Raw genomic sequence first — 16,318 nt, 5'->3', positions numbered from 1 at the left:
ATATCTATATCTATATCTATATCTATATCTATCTATATATCTATATCTATATATCTATATATATAGTGTTGAGCTTCCGCTTCCCAGGCCCGCATGCCATGATAAAAGATCTTTTAAAATGGACATGCAGATCTAAACCCTCCATATATTAAACAAAAGTTTTAATAAGTAACGCAGGGCATTAGGTGTGCGGCTCATAAGAACCGCATCGTCTGCGTATAATAAAACTGGTAGTAGTTGTTCCTGGATAGTTGGCACATCTGTGGTCACTTGTTTTAGGGATCTGGCTAGGCCATTGATATAAATGATAAAAAACAGGGGTGCTAAAACGCACCCCTGTCTTACCCCCTACCTATTTAATAGGTCCAGATACTTCCCCGCCTGTCCAGATCCTGACCTGTGCCTTAAGGTCAGTGTGGAGATAGGCCAGGAAATTAACAAGAGCTTTGTCCAGTCCATAGTCCAAAAGAATGGACCATAGTTTGGATCTGTTGACTAGATCGAAGGCGGATGAAAGATCCATGAATGCAAGGTAAATAGGGGACGATCGAGCAATGTTATACTTATCGATTATTAGCTTCAAATTCAAACATTGCTCCACCGTGCCCACCCTGCTCCTGAATCCCATCTGACAGGGGTCCAATATGTCACTATCTTCTGACCACTCCAAAATCCTGTTATGAAGGACTCGCCCCAGGATTTTTAAAGTGTTATCCAAAAGTGAAATAGGACGATAATTGACAGGGTCTGATCTATCGCCCTTTTTGAAAATTGGAACTATGGTGCTCATGGACCAGGTATCGGGCATGGGCACAGAGGGCAGACTATTAAAAACATTAAGAAGAATGGTGCCCATAAATCCGGACTAAACTTAATAACATCTATAGGGAGTCCATCAGGACCCGGAGCCTTGTTGCCAAGGCTCTGACTGATGGCTACTTCTATCTCATGGAGACCAAACTGTAGGCAGCACAGTTGACCAGGAACAAAACTAGTTGTTACCTCACTTGGTGAAGCATATATTGTTGAGAAGTGGGCCTCCCAAACAGTGCTAGTTATATTACAACTAATTAAATTTAATTGTTTGCCCATATCTCGTATTTTCCTGACGGCAATCCAGAAGGGGCCACTGCTCTTCCGATTAGCGCTTCCAACCCGTGACTCCCACTGCTCCGTCAGTAATGCAGCTTTACGTTCAGCAATTTTAAGTTTGTAATGTTTCCTAGCTGCCTGTACCTCTGCTGTGCACCTAGGCTTGTTAGTTAGTGCCTTACGCAATGCCCTGTTTGCAGATGAACAGGCGGGGTCAAACCACCTCGGGTCTTTCTCTTTCTTTGGCAGTGGGACCGATAAACAGGTTTTTATAACGAAGCATAGTTTGCCAAAGTCCGCGATTATCCTAAGTGGATTCCCATTAGAGGATAAACAGGAAGAAATTAGGTGGGGATGTTCCTTTTTCACATTTTCTAGTATATCCCACTATCAACTCCCCTCCATTTTAATCGCAGGCCATCTCCCGAGGGTGTAATGTCCCTAGCGCCATTTAAGTTAGCATATACTGGGCTAGGCCCTAGTTGCAAAGTAACTATAAGAGGATTATGGTCTCCAAATGATGTTTCCAATACTGTGGACTTTGTTATGCGGTCTATTAGGTGGGGGGACATAAAAATAAAATCAATGGATGAGGAGCAATCTCTACCTCTAAACGTAGGGGCATGATAAGTGTTGGAGGTATGTCCTACATCAAAGGCATTACCGAGAATGTGCTCAGTTAACATATTTTCTAATTCAATACCCCTTCGTTCTGCTTGGTTTAAGTTTTTTCCCTCAGACTGATAGTTATTTGAGATTGTCGCATTAAAATCCCCCCCAATGAGGATCCCTGTCTTCTCCTCTATATCTGAATTTCATTTCAGATTCCGTAGAATCTTAGAGAGCGCTACAAAATTTTTGTTAGGTACCGAGTTAAAATCATTATTATAAAAATGTATTAAATAAATCCGGGTCTTTCTTTTGAATTCAAGGACCTGTATATTCGAATTCCCTACTGATAGATCTCTAATAGTACCACCAGCGAAAATTTTAATCCCGATGAATAATCCACCCACTGCACGTCCAAAGTCAGGCTTCGGTGCAGTCGCACTGAAACAATGGTAGCCTTCTATATGCAAATTTCCTGTAGCCCATGTCTCCTGGAATATAACAATATCTTTGTCATCCAACAGCTGCACCCATTGCGGGTCTGACAATCTTGGTTCTAACCCAGCAACGTTCCAGCTGATGATTGACAAATCAGGATGAAATAAAGAGCTGGCTAGCTTGCTCCTGACACCTTTATCTGTGCTCATCTTCGCTTTAAACAGGGTTGGAATTGCAACTTCATTTGTAACTGTGGTTGGGGGAATCTGATCGTATACTGTTATTTCCTGAACAGTTTTAGCTTTAGTGGCCATTGGGTATACCTCATTTTCATTGTTTACCTCCTCAGATGTAATATAGCTTTCCCCGTTCCCCAGTCAATCCTGATCTTCTAAATCTGAGAAGGCTTGTTCAAACCGGTTATGAGTTGGAATATTGTATGTATACCTTAGCTCATTCTGGGGCATGTATTGATTTTGATTGAACCTTAAATTAGGTCTCTCTCTTGGGTTGTAGGGTGGCGGGATAGGGAGGCATGGGTAAGGCATCGGTTGAGCTGGGTATGTCACCTGATGACACGGTAAGGGACTAGTCCTAAAATTAAGATTAGGGTCCTGATAACACGATGGGGAATTATTCCTAATATTCCCAATATTGTAATTTGGGTCCTGATGACACGATGTGGAATTATTCCTCATGTTAAAATTTGGGTCCATTAGGTGCCTATAAAAATAGCCCAAAGGAAGCAGAGTAGTATTAAATTCCCAGTGTGAGGGAGGTGGGGCACTAGCAAGGGTATTCTGGGCCCAGTAGGGGGATCTAAAATTTATGATTATGCAATCCCCCTCAAACTTTTTTCTCAGCGGGCCCACCCACCCCACTCTTTGGGTCTGGATGATCTCATTCGATACTCCCAGTGGGAAGTTGCAGTTTCCAGATAGCCAATGGAGGGTTCTATTTTTAAGGCTTCCGGGGTTTTCCTCTTGGTCCTTCCTTAATTTGGGGACACTGACTAATACTGCAATATAAGCCCCACATTCTGGAGGTAGACTAATGCGGGCTGGGATCTGTCTCGCATTAGTTGCCGAGATTGGGCCCATCTTGACTGCTGGAGGGTTTTGAGCATCTTTGTTGGATTGTCCGGCGGGTGCCCCTTTATTTTTATCAGCAGTCAGGATGGTACCTTCTAGGCTTACTGCCTTTATTGCACTAGGATTTGGAGCCCGTTTGGCTGGGGCTTGGGCATTTGCAGAGTTTTTACTCATGCTTGGTTTCGGTGTTAGTTGGGGGGCTTTGTTATGGGCATCTGTTTTTGTATTTGTGTTGGCTGCGTTGTTTCCGTTGTTTTTGGCCTTAATTCCACTAGTTGTACCCAAATTAGTTTTATTTGTTGGGTTGTGCCCTGTGCTCAGTTTTACTACACATTCGTCTATCACTCTCAGCCTATTTTCAATAGTTGTAATTTGTAGGCTGATGGGCCCTAATAAAGTAGAGAACAAAGTCTCCATCCTACCCCAGAAACCTTCGTTCCCCGATACTTCGCTTGCCTCTATCGTTTGAGTATATGTCTCATTAGATTGTCCCTTCCCCTTATCCCCTCTCTGCCCTACAGATCCAAGGGCCCTCCTCCGTTGCTTACGCCCACCCTTGTAGATGTGTCAATGAGGCCTCCAGCCATCAGTAATTTTTGTTCAACTATCTCTTTTTCCAGATTAAGTATACATTTATACTCCAAGCAGGAGTGAGGAACACATACCAAAATGTTTGAGAACATGGGGTTTATGAGGAACGAATATCTCACTATGAGGGAGTTAAGTATAAAATGAATGGTCGACTAGATATCTGTGACATTTTATGGGTCGCCTTCCAATCATCCCCGTATACTGATTTTATGGCCTAAGACTGGTCTGCCTAGGTTTGTACTCATAGACTCAAAGAGAAATATTAGAAATTACTACCGTAAATGTTCAAAATAGGCAACATATTCAGTGATATTACACTCCAGTACACCTACACTCAATCTTCCTCGAGGCTTCTACCTCTTGCGAGAGATGTGGGATGCAAGATGGTACCTTTAAACACATATGGTGGACATGAACAAAATTCACACTTTTCTGAAAATAGGTCTTGAGTCATATTAAAAACAAGCTACGGTTCTGCGCTGGCAAGTAATTGACATCCTACGACCCACTGCAAGAGGAGGGGATGCTCAAAAAATCCTGAACAGAATGGAATGCAAGTGGATGTTCTATTGTTGTTCCATTGAGAAAGGACTAAATACACTTGAGGAAAGGAACGTTATTCTATGAACACTAACAATACTCAGACTCTGTTCCATCAGTGCCTGCACGCTGTAAAAGAACTAGAATATGATTGCGCACTCTGTTCTTTACCCGCAAATTTTTCTCCCAATTTGTTATCCTTCTTGTTTACCATACAGTAATTGACTATGCATGCTCCCAAATACACTTCGTAAAATATTACCATGTTTCTGTTAATTGTGTGTATGTCCTATATAGAATTGAAACATGGTGCCATATCTGTACCACATAGTAGAGATCACTAGGTACTTCACAACTCAAGGGGCTCCTAAATCATCCTGATCCCGACGAGTCACCTTGCCTAACACATCACCATGTTTTGTGAACTAGGTGTATGAAAATACGGTAATTAAATTGAATCCATGATCGCCTATCTGGCTTCTCTGTAGAGATGGACAGGCACTTCATAGCCCGAAGCGCCCACCACATCATGGCGCCCAGCGAGCAACTCAAGCAACACACGCAGTGACATCGCAGCACCAGCCATAACTCTCCCTCGCCTCCTCAGGCAGGGACTCTGATTTACTCAGCCGATGGAACCGGGTGATTCCGGTCCTCCCCACCGAGCTTACGAATCAACTTCAAGTAAGTCTACTACCCTGCGTGAGCGCCGTCCTGTCATAGCTGGACATGCGCTAGACTTTTAATTTCAGCCCCTGCTTGCCCCAATCTATGTCTATACCACGCCCGGACAGATCTTCTGACGCCCGACCGCACAGCCAAATCACCCCCGTCCTATGCCCCGTGCGAGCCGCCCTAAGTAAGTGGCAAAAGGACTGCAGCGCCTCCACCAGTATCATACCGCCTTTTCGGATTTATCATTAATATCCGTTTCTCCCATAGATCACGCACATGGAGGCTATTGCGAACCATAAGAGCATTCGCTACGTGCAAACCCTTGATTCCTTCACCACGCTAACGTTTAAATCCTCCAGCGATCGTTCCTGACGCTCAGGAACCCCAAACGCTGTTACTATCAACTTGGTAAGCCACTGTACAGCCCGGGCATTTCAGTTTCACCCTCAACAGGCACTCCTCCACCCACAGGAATCACATCTCCCGGGCTGAGGTACTGACTTAAGTCTCGCACTATAGATGCCTTTACTGCTATCACCACTAGCTGCCCCACACTCAACCTGCGCAACTTTCCTACTGTGCATTAATCCACCGTGATCAGAGCTAGTAATTATGGGAAGAACAGTGTCCCTCCACTGCCTCTCTGGAATAACTGCTAATGTTTATAAAAGCCTCACCTATCACGCGTCAATATACTACTGTGCATGATATTTCCATGAGTTCAAGTAGTACTTATGGGAAGAACAGTATACCTCCACTGTCTCTCTGGAATCAAATTGCTCATTTTAATTTTGGTGTGACTATCCTCACATATGCGCTAGTACTAATATCCCACGTACTTTTGTGCCTCACTGATCCCTCTTAATTAGGTATGCTCAGTGCAATGAACGTATGTTTATATATTCCCATGGACCAAGGTTCTAAAATACACGTTTTCCTCCCCTAGATTATCATTGCTCACAGGCTCACGTCCTGATGATGTTCTCAGTAACTTAACATCGAAACGCCGTTGACCTTTCCAACAGAAACTCCATTACGGCTTGCATTTATTTGTGGAGTTTTGAAATGTATGATTGTTGTTCAATGCGATGTAATTTTAAAATGTCACCTACACACCTTCACTTCACACACCTCTAAAGCCCTTTGTGAGCACTAGAAACACTACGTAAAATATATGATTGTTAATTTACGGAGATAATAAATGTGTTGTCATATATAACCAAACCTTGGTTCCATGTATACCAAATAAGGAGTAGTTTCTGTCCTGTAACTCCAGTTCTGTAGTAGGGGTATCTCTGTTATAGTCATAATCTAGTGAATAGTCCCGCCCATGTGCGAGGACCCCGGCAATCAAAAATAATCTCTTAAGTTGTCAAAAAAATTGCAGAACTGCAAAGACACTTAAGAGAAAATTTAAAGACAAATAATGCAGCCTATATTCACAGGCTACACTGTCCAGTACTTCAACTAGAAATTCCACCAAAAATCCACAAACAGCAAAGCCTGTCCAGATTTCCCTTGCTTTTACTGCAAAACCCCTCAGAATGATAGAGAGGAAGGCCTGGACAGACAAGCCCCATAGGCTGCCATTATGTGGTTTAAATAGGATACTGTGCCTTTAAGAGAATCTTCCAGAACTTTCTCCCAGTATCCCAGAATGCATAGCAGGTCCAACTTACTTTCAGTTCTTTTTGAAGGCGTAACACGCCCAGACCTGTCGCATTCCGTAAAGGAACATTTTCTCTCTCTCTCTCCACCGGGGAGGCGGGAGGGCGCTTATGACTATAACAGAGATACCCCTACTACAGAACTGGAGTTACAGGACAGAAACTACTCCTTCTGTAGTAGGGGATCTCTGTGTATAGTCATAATCTAGTGAATAGAATGGCAAGCCCATCCCCACACCAAAGCGGCGGTGGATAAGAGAGAATTAACACCACTATTGTGCGAACAGATTTCGCAGCGAAGCCTGTCCAACTTGAGCATCTGCCCTGGCATCAGTGTCCAGGCAGTAATGCTTAGCAAAGGTATGAACCGACTTCCAAGTGGCCGCCTTGCATATTTCTGCAATCGGAACATTACGGAGCAAGGCTGTCGTGGCAGCTTTGCCCCTGGTGGAATGAGCCTTAGGCTTACCCCCTAAGGTCTTATTAGCTTTTTGGTAACATAGCTGTATGCAGGACACAATCCACCTAGAGATAGACTGCTTAGAGGTCGCAAGACCCGTCCTGACTGATCCATAATTGACAAACAATTGGTCAGACCTACGAATATCTTTGGTCTTATCAAGATAAAATTTCAACACCCTCCTAACATCCAGGGAATGTAAGGACCTCTCCGCTGGAGATGAAGGATTCTGAAAAAACGTAGGCAAAGTTATGGTCTGGTTAACATGAAAATCAGAAATAACCTTGGGAAGAAATTTAGGGTGAGTACGCATAACAACCTTAGCAGCATGAAATACAGTATAAGGTTCTTGGCAACACAGCGCCTGAATTTCACTCACCCTGCGGGCCGATGTAATGGCCACGAGGAACGCCGCCTTCCAGGACAGGTGCTGCAACGAAGCCTTATGAATAGGTTCAAAAGGCTCCTTCATCAATCTGGACAGCACCACGTTCAATTCCCATGAAGGCGAAGGAAGCCTGACAGGAGGGAACACTTTCTTCAAGCCTTCCAAAAAATCTTTGATCACAGGGATCTGGAAGAAGGAAGTCTGTGAAGGGCATTTCCTGTAGGCAGTCAAAGCAGCAAGATGAACCTTAATAGAGTGGACATTAAGGCCAGACTGCGCCAACTGTAGAAGATAAGGAAGGATGACATCTTCCTTACAAGTCGTCGGATCATAGTTCTTAGACTGACACCAGATACAAAATCTCTTCCACTTGTAAGCATAGGAAGTCCTAGTGGAAGGTCTCTTAGACTCCTTCAGTATGTCCATACAATCTGCAGGAAGATTCAGATGACCATACTGTACTAACTCAGGAGCCATGCTGCCAAACTCAACGACGAGAGGTTGGGGTGCAACATCAGCCCCCCGAACTTCGTGAGAAGGTCCGGCCTGCACGGCAGCCGAATATGAGGAAGTAGAGACCGATGAAGCAGGTCCGTGAACCACCACTGTCTGGGCCATTCCGGGGCAAGCAGTATCAACCGAGCCCTGGACTGGGACAACTTGATGAGAACCGTCGGAATCAGGGGAATGGGTGGAAAAGCGTACAGAAAGCTGTTCGACCAGTCGATCCATAACGCGTTCCCCAGCGTCCCTGGCTGGTAGTACCTGGAGGCGAAGTCTCGGCATTTGCTGTTTTCGGCGGTGGCGAACAGATCTACGTCTGGAGTTCCCCACCTTGCGAAGACTTCTCCTAGTACTTCGTCGTATATGACCCATTCGTGGTTTTCCTGAATCAGTCTGCTCAGTGCGTCTGCCTGAACATTCTGCACACCTGGCAGATGGGTAGCCGTTATCGTCAGTCCCCGAGCCAGAAGCCAGCGCCAGATCGCCTGTGCCTCCTGCGACAGGGTGCGTGACCTCGATCCTCCCTGCTTGTTGAGGTAATACATTGTGGTCGTATTGTCCGTCTGCACAAGTAGAGAGTCGGTCCGGAAGGACGGATGAAAAGCCTTCAGTGCCAAGTGAACAGCTCTGAGTTCCAGGAAATTGATGTGGTACGTGGACTCCATCGGTGACCACGTCCCTTGAATCTGTAGGTCTCCGGAATGCGCTCCCCAGCCCTGGAGAGAAGCATCCGTCACGACAACCTGAATGGGAATGTCCTTGTGGAAGGGAACCCCTCTGAGGAGATTCTCCGCTGAGCACCACCACTTCAGAGACTGAAGAGCATGTAGAGACAGTCGTATCTTGTCGTCCCAAGATCCTCTCCTCTGGTCCCACTGATCTTCCAAGCACTCCTGCAGCGGTCTCATGTGCAGCCGCGCATGTGGCGTCAGGAAGATGCAAGAGGCCATCGATCCCAGTAGAGAAGACACCGTCCTCACTGTCGTGGATGGAGCGGCCATGAGAGCCTGAGCCTTCCGAAGCAGTGATAATCGTCGCTCCTCCGAAGGAGACACGCTTGCTGACAGCGTATCGATGGAGGCTCCCAAGTACTGAATGCACTGGACTGGAGTCGGAACCGACTTGGTCATGTTGATGTGCAACCCCAGCCTGTTCAATAGAACGCACGTCTTCTGGAAGTGTGCTTGCGCTTCCGTGAAGGAGGAGGCCTTGATCAACCAGTCGTCCAGGTACGGGTAGACAAACACCTTGTTCTTCCTTAGGTGTGCTGTTACCACAGCCATGCACTTTGAGAATGTTCTCGGCGCAGACTTCAGTCCGAAGGGCAGTACTGTGTATTGATAGTGATTGGCGCCGACGTGGAACCGCAGGAACTTCCTGTGTTTGTGTGCAATGGGCACATGGAAGTAAGCATCCTGGAGGTCGATGGCACACAGCCAGTCTCCCCGTTGCAGCTGAGGATAAATCTGATGCAACGACAGCATGCAAAACTTTTCTCTGCGAATCCACTTGTTTGCTTGTCGCAAATCCAGAATGGGCCTGAACTCGTTCTTGTCCTTTTTTCGAACCAGAAAGAACGGGGAGTACAGACCTCTTCCTCTTTGAGACAGAGGTACGACTTCGATCGCCCTTTTCCTTAACAGGATATCGGCCTCCGCCTGGAGCTCTCGCAGCTGATACTGTGAGCCGGCCGGAGGAATCGATGGGGGAGGGCTGATGAACCGAAGACTGTATCCATTGCAAACAATATTCAGCACCCACTTGTCCTGAGTAATTTTTCTCCACTCTGCCAGAAAAGATTGAATGCTTCCCCCCACCGGAGCGGGTAACAGTTGACGGGGAAGTAAGTGTTCAGGGCCTAGACCCGGCCTGGCCCTTAGTCGCTGGTGCAGACTGATGGCCTCCTCTGCCCTTCTGGCGTTTCTGGAATGGTCTTCTGAACTGCTGCTGTTGTTGGTGCTGCTGTTGTCCAGAAGATTGGCCACGCCCTCTGCCTTGACAACCGAACCGCCGTTGGAACGGGCGGTACGTCTTCTTGGTCTCCTTGGGCTTCTCCAAGCCCACCGCCGTGAGCGTTTCAGCTTCCGCCTTCATGCGGGCCATCTCATCGTCCGCGTGCTTCCCGAACAGGGTTTCGCCAGAGAATGGCAGATTAGCAACCCTCTGCTGAGCGTCCGGTTTCAAAGACGTAAGGCGGAGCCATGCATGTCGTCGCTGGTTTATTCCGTGGCAGAAACCATGCGCAGCCAGAAGAGAAGAGTCAGCTGCAGCGCTGATGATTTGGTTCGACACCAACATCCCTTCGTTAAGCACCTCCTGGAAGTCTTCCCGCTTGTCCCGCGGAAGAAGTTCCACAAATTGTTGAAGCGATTCCCAGAGGGCTCTGTCATACCGACCCAACAAGGCAGTGGCACTAGCTGCCTTCATTGAGGTCGCGGAGGTCCCACAAACTCTTCTACCAGAGGAATCCAACCACCTTGATTCCTTGTCTGGCGGAACTGTGGAGGAAGGCGTGGTGGCATGTTGTTTGCGCGCCGCTGTCACAATCACCGAGTCTGGAGGAGGCTCCAGCCTCAGAAAGGACGGGTCCGAGTCAGGAGCCCGGTATTTCTTCTGTAGCCTGGAAGGTGCTGCCTTAGTCACTGCTGGCGTGAGGAAGAGGTCCAGGGCCGGTTCTTCCAGGCACTGCACCAGTGGTAGTAACGGCCGAGACAAATGCTTCTGGTGGAGCGTCTCGAAGATGACTGAAGTCTTCGGAGTGGGCACCGTCAGAGTAATGCCCAATTTCGCCGCACCCCGTAGCAGCACGTCCTGGAAGGACACCAGATCGTCGACCGGTGAAACCCTCGTGTCCGGTGAATCCGACAAGGTCAGGGAGTAGTCCCTGGTCCCAGATGACCTGGTCCGTGACCGAGACCTGCGTCTCCTGTGGCGCCGTCTAGATCGGGTCGAAGACCTGTGACGCGAACGGTCCCTTCTCCCGGAGCGGGAGCGCGATCTCCCATCGCGTGGGCGCGCCACCGGTTTCCGCGGAGGAGTCTTCCGCGGCCTCTCCTGGGGTTTCGGGGTAGGCGTACCCTTAGGAGGTGTCGGAAGCAGAGGCAGGGACACCGACCTCGGTGGTCTATGAGGAGGGATAGGCGGCAGAGGCTGCCCCGCCGGAGAAGGCGGAGGCATGGAGGGGAGCGGCGGCTTAGCCGGAGGAGCCTCCTTCGGTAGAGGAGGAGGGGTCACAGGCCTGGTAGGCGTATATACCACCGAGTACCTCGTGCCCGATGACTTCTTGGAGGAAGGGGCCTTTGATCCAGACCCTCCAGAGCGTGAACGACGCCTCTTACGTCCTCCATCAGATCCAGCGTGACTTTTGGCGACAGAATCCCTCCTGCGCCTCTTAGAGGAAGTTGAGATCCTAGGCGACGCCGATCTCTTCCTGCTCGACGTCGAGCGTCGTTTTTCAGGCGTGGAACGGCGATCCCTTGACTCTGGCGTCGAACGCCGTCTCCTCGACGTCGAGTGTCTCTTCCTCGACGTCGATCGTCGCCCCCTCGACGACGAGCGGTCAGATCTCGACGGCGAGCGTCGACCCTTCTTCCTTGATGACCGCTTCCTCGCGGTCCTCGACGCCGAGGAGCCCCTCGACGTCGAACTGGTCGACGGCGACCGGCGGTGTCGCCTCGACGGCGAGCGCCGGTGTCTGCGTCGACGGCGATGCCTCGACGTCGACGACGCCATCGGCGGTGACTTCGACGGCGGCCTGGCCAGGCCTCTCGACGTCGATCTTCCACGCTGTCTCGACCCGGAGCCCCGGGGAGAAGGGGAACACACCGTCGTCATCCCTCTCGACGTCATCGTCGATGCTATCGACGTCGACGGAGACCGGGACCTTTTGCTGGTCTTCCTGCCTCTGGGGAGCCCCCCAGAGGCCTCAGCAGGGGCAGAGGGAGCCTTCCCAGCCTGCCCAGACCCACCTGCAGCCGCCTCTCTTCTAGGCCTTGGAGCCTAATCTTCTGTCTTTCCCTCAGGGTCCTTGCAGAAAAGGCCTGGCAGATGTCACAATCCTCAGGGACATGTTCAGCAGGGAGGCAAATAATGCAGACGTCGTGTGGATCAGTCTTGGCCTTCTTCCTTCCACATGCTGGGCACTTGTTGAACAAAGCAGGCATTTTAGATCCCTAAAAGCCTGAACAAACACACACAGAAGTGAAAGGCAACACCAAGAATCAAATGAGAACACTTTAAAAACCAAAAAGTGTCAAAAAAATCCAATAAACCCTTGACAAAGGGGGAGCTCAATGCACAGGGTCCTGTAAGCAGGAGCCGGAAAAAAGAACTGAAAGTAAGTTGGACCTGCTATGCATTCTGGGATACTGGGAGAAAGTTCTGGAAGATTCTCTTAAAGGCACAGTATCCTATTTAAACCACATAATGGCAGCCTATGGGGCTTGTCTGTCCAGGCCTTTCTCTCTATCATTCTGAGGGGTTTTGCAGTAAAAGCAAGGGAAATCTGGACAGGCTTTGCTGTTTGTGGATTTTTGGTGGAATTTCTAGTTGAAGTACTGGACAGTGTAGCCTGTGAATATAGGCTGCATTATTTGTCTTTAAATTTTCTCTTAAGTGTCTTTGCAGTTCTGCAATTTTTTTGACAACTTAAGAGATTATTTTTGATTGCCGGGGTCCTCGCACATGGGCGGGACTATTCACTAGATTATGACTATACACAGAGATCCCCTACTACAGAACCTAGTCTTCCTAGGACTCCTCACGAAACCGCTTACCTCATTTAATCTATTGTAAAATTACTTTAGCCCAGGCTACCAGAGGACCCCCCTGGGCCTCTACCAAGACCATTGTTTACACAAGTAAGGTTCCCTTTCCCAGCAGACTACTGTAAACTTAAATTAGGCCTCTCACCACCCATACATGGACTCACCCATGCATATTGGGACTTAATCCGTCATATGACTGGTGCCGCCCAACAATTGATTACCCTGTCCTGGACTTTCACTGCCCGCCCCCTATTTCTTCCTGCTTCGCTAGGCTATGGCACACGATGGAACTGGATTACTTACCACATAAGCTGTCCCTTACAGATATGAAATACATGTTACTATGGCAACCCGTCCTGGACTACTTCCCACGGCTGGAACACATTTGCCTTCAACCCAAGATGCGTGCACTTCAACTTTTTGGCTGATTTTCAGACCTTGTGACAGGTCCCACTTCCTGCTCTCCACTTCCGCATTGATGAGATTCCAGTCACTGCCCCCCATCACTACACTATAGTCTCTCTTCCCTGGTATCTCTCCTTCTCCTTATAAGCAGCAGATCTTTTCTACCATCCCTGTTCTTTGCTTGGTTTGCTATAACCATAGAGTGGGGTCAGTATCGTTCTAGATCACGCATGACTCCGCTTCTAGCAAAACAATTGTATAGTCCAAACCAGATGTCTTAGTCTATCATCAACATGCATGTCATAGAGCAATCAAGTTTAATAATTTTTGGTTTTTTTCAAATAGATTATGTGACTTCCCCAGAGGATATGTTATGCTTTGCGTTGATCTAGCCTGCATAATCCATTTGGATTATATTGACTCCCTCTTCTTGATTTCCAGTTCTTGCTATTTTCTTTGTTTTAATACGTGACCGGTACATGTACTTGTTTTTCTTTAAATCACAAACAGGCACTATAGGGGTTATTTTGCAGTGGGGCTCCCACACTGCAAATTATAGGAGATATCCCTAACTGTTGCTGGGATGCAGGACTAGCAGCAATTGACCTGTCAAGTATCCATGTGGTTACCAAAAATGCTACCAAACCCGGGTCAGAATTGCAGTGCAATAAACAGTTGGTCAAATTAGTAGCAATTTTATCAAAACAAAAGACATAAATAACAGCATTTACAATACCAATCTTGTCAAGTCTGCAGTGAATGCAATTTATTTTCAAAGCAATATTCACGTTACTTTAAGAAACACAGTTGCTCTTGCATCTAAAATCAATTCAAGTATTTTTGAAAACAAGGTGCTTTGGTGTTGGAAGAGGAAGGGTCAAGGTATGGGGGAACAAAGTGGGGGAGTGAGGGTGGCAGAGAGGGGAACGGTGATGTGACATATATACATCAAATTTTCATGGTGAGACCAATGCGGCCTAGAACAGGTCAATAGTTCCAATTAGGACACATATAATTCCAGTTGTCAAGGCTTTTGCAAATGTAGTAGTCAACGTTTCGACCCCTGGGATGTTCAAAGATAATTCAAGCCTTATATTGGGGTCTTCATCAGGACTGTGTGAACAGGGAGCACCTAATCAGGCCTCCAGCACGTTACATCCGGATGGGCAGTCAAAGAGAGTGGGCTCAACAGAGTTCGGAGTTCTGAGAACAATGCAGCCAACCGTGCATGCACAAGCATTAGTATTCAAACTGTGGGTCTGATGATCCCTCGCAGTTACAGGATAAATCTCGAGTTTAATCATCCGGCTTCAACCTTCAAGGAGAGGTGGCCATTAGGTTTACTCAGCTTGAAAAAGGGAAAGAAAGATTGGTAACATCCATGTAGGTAGGATACCCCACTTGGTTATAAAACAAAGAAAAGGGGTTGAAGCATATTAAAGCTATGCAGGAAGTGTGGAAAACCCTGTGGGACTGCACCAGAAATGGGAAGTTAAGGTGTCTTAAAGCATAGCTTAACGACCAGAGAGAAATCTGCTGGAGGCAAACTGCTCTAGTAGGCAGTGCAAATATCTAGAAAGCAAGACAACAAGGGAGATCCTGGAATGGTGCAGGGCTCCAACCATCAAATAAAGCCAATGCAGTCTTGCTCCCAGGTCTGAATACTAATTCAAACAGTTCCAGATCATGGTTGGCATTGCCTTAATTGTTCTGCAAACATTAACAAAGATTTTACTCAGTGGAATGTGATCAGTAACTAAGGAATTTTTATCAGATTAACACAATTTTGTCCAGAAAATCAGTTACCCCAAACTCTCTGGAGAGGACAGAGAAGAGGCAAGCAGTAGGGAATACAGAGCAGATTGAACAACTTGAAAGGTTTCCAGTGTGTTTAGAGGCAATAGAATGGGCTGCATTAGACACCCAGATACCACTGTCTTAATCTACAAACTGACACCCGGTGCACCAATGTCTTACCTTTGTGAGGCCAGGTAGATCCACAAGGGTCAAGTTGACAACATTTGGAGAGAAAACCTTGAGGTGAATGGGTTCAGAACTGATGCCCTAAGGAAAAAAGCCAAATATATCATTGGGCCATCTTCTGGAACAGCAATTCAGCAAAGGTCCACGAGGGCCAGACAATTCCACATTCTCAGGATTTCTGGTAGATGATACATTTTAGTACAGGCAGACTTAAAGGAACTCTGTACCATGGTCTGCGATTATCCTGAAAATAAGACCTGGATCAAACTCTGCAGGATATGTGGACAACCCACACATAACCAAGGCCAATTTTATCACAAAAAACTGTACATTTCATCATCAAGCTTTATTGGGTTAAAAAACCATGAAAGCTTAAATACACAAACAATTGTATACACTTTATCTCTAGAGAAAATTTACTGAATCAATAAATACAGTATTTAATAACCGTTTAAAAAAATTCAGAGGAAACATTTTTAAAACCAGTAAATACAAAAATAAGACATTCTAAGGTAATTCATGTACAAAATGTCAGTCGCCCAAACTCTACACAACAACCAAACCCAAGAGTAAATTGTGAAAATGTAACCATTATAAAGAGGAATACTCAAAACTCCATAAGATCACACAGACAGCTATTTAAAAACTCTACATTAAAACCATCATTAAAAACTTACATCCCCACCAGTTTCCCCAATCTAACAGCCGTAGAGGTAAAATTATAATCCATCATATAGATACATTCTGATTATAATAGCTGTTAATAGGGCAGAGAAGGCCTACACCTTCTGATATTCAACGACCTCAGCAATTGAACTTTTTTTGCTCTCCTAGGTAGAACATACAATTACAACAACAAAAAGTGTGGTCTGAACCGAGCACATGTCATAAAGATAGATTCATGATATACCTTGCTGGGATATGAAGCCAGAATATAGGCTATATTAAATCTGAACCTTGGGTTGAAATGGAAAGAGAAGGCAAGGTTCCATAAAATTTGAGGTCAATAATGGTATATAGGCGGACACTCTTTTCTCCCAATCTCTCTGCTTTCTCCACGCCATCTGCTTGCAGTCAGAAAATCTTGCTTTGGCTGATTTTTAGTGATG

The 16,318-nt window shown here is 46.7% G+C and overlaps 1 protein-coding gene across 6 annotated transcripts in view; it reads right to left on the bottom strand.

The window, feature by feature from the left end:
• The window catches only part of DNM1L (dynamin 1 like), a 747,198-nt gene that overhangs the window by 395,545 nt on the left and 335,335 nt on the right, over positions 1–16,318 (bottom strand). For 5 of the 6 annotated variants that reach the window (XR_013606882.1, XM_078673806.1, XM_078673804.1 and 2 more), the window contains one exon: positions 15,204–15,290. Coding sequence is in view for 4 of the 6 variants with exons in the window: in XM_078673806.1 (XP_078529932.1) it covers positions 15,204–15,290 (87 nt within the window). In the remaining 2 variants the exon portion in view is untranslated. Of the gene's footprint in view, positions 1–15,203; positions 15,293–16,318 lie in introns of all 6 variants that reach the window. The other variant, XM_078673807.1, reaches the window with a different exon arrangement.

Source organism: Lissotriton helveticus, chromosome 1_1 (assembly GCF_964261635.1).
Source record: "Lissotriton helveticus chromosome 1_1, aLisHel1.1, whole genome shotgun sequence".
In the NCBI taxonomy this organism is placed as follows: domain Eukaryota; kingdom Metazoa; phylum Chordata; class Amphibia; order Caudata; family Salamandridae; genus Lissotriton; species Lissotriton helveticus.
The sequence above is the reverse complement of the archived record's forward strand: the minus strand, read 5'-3'. Positions and strand labels throughout refer to the sequence as shown.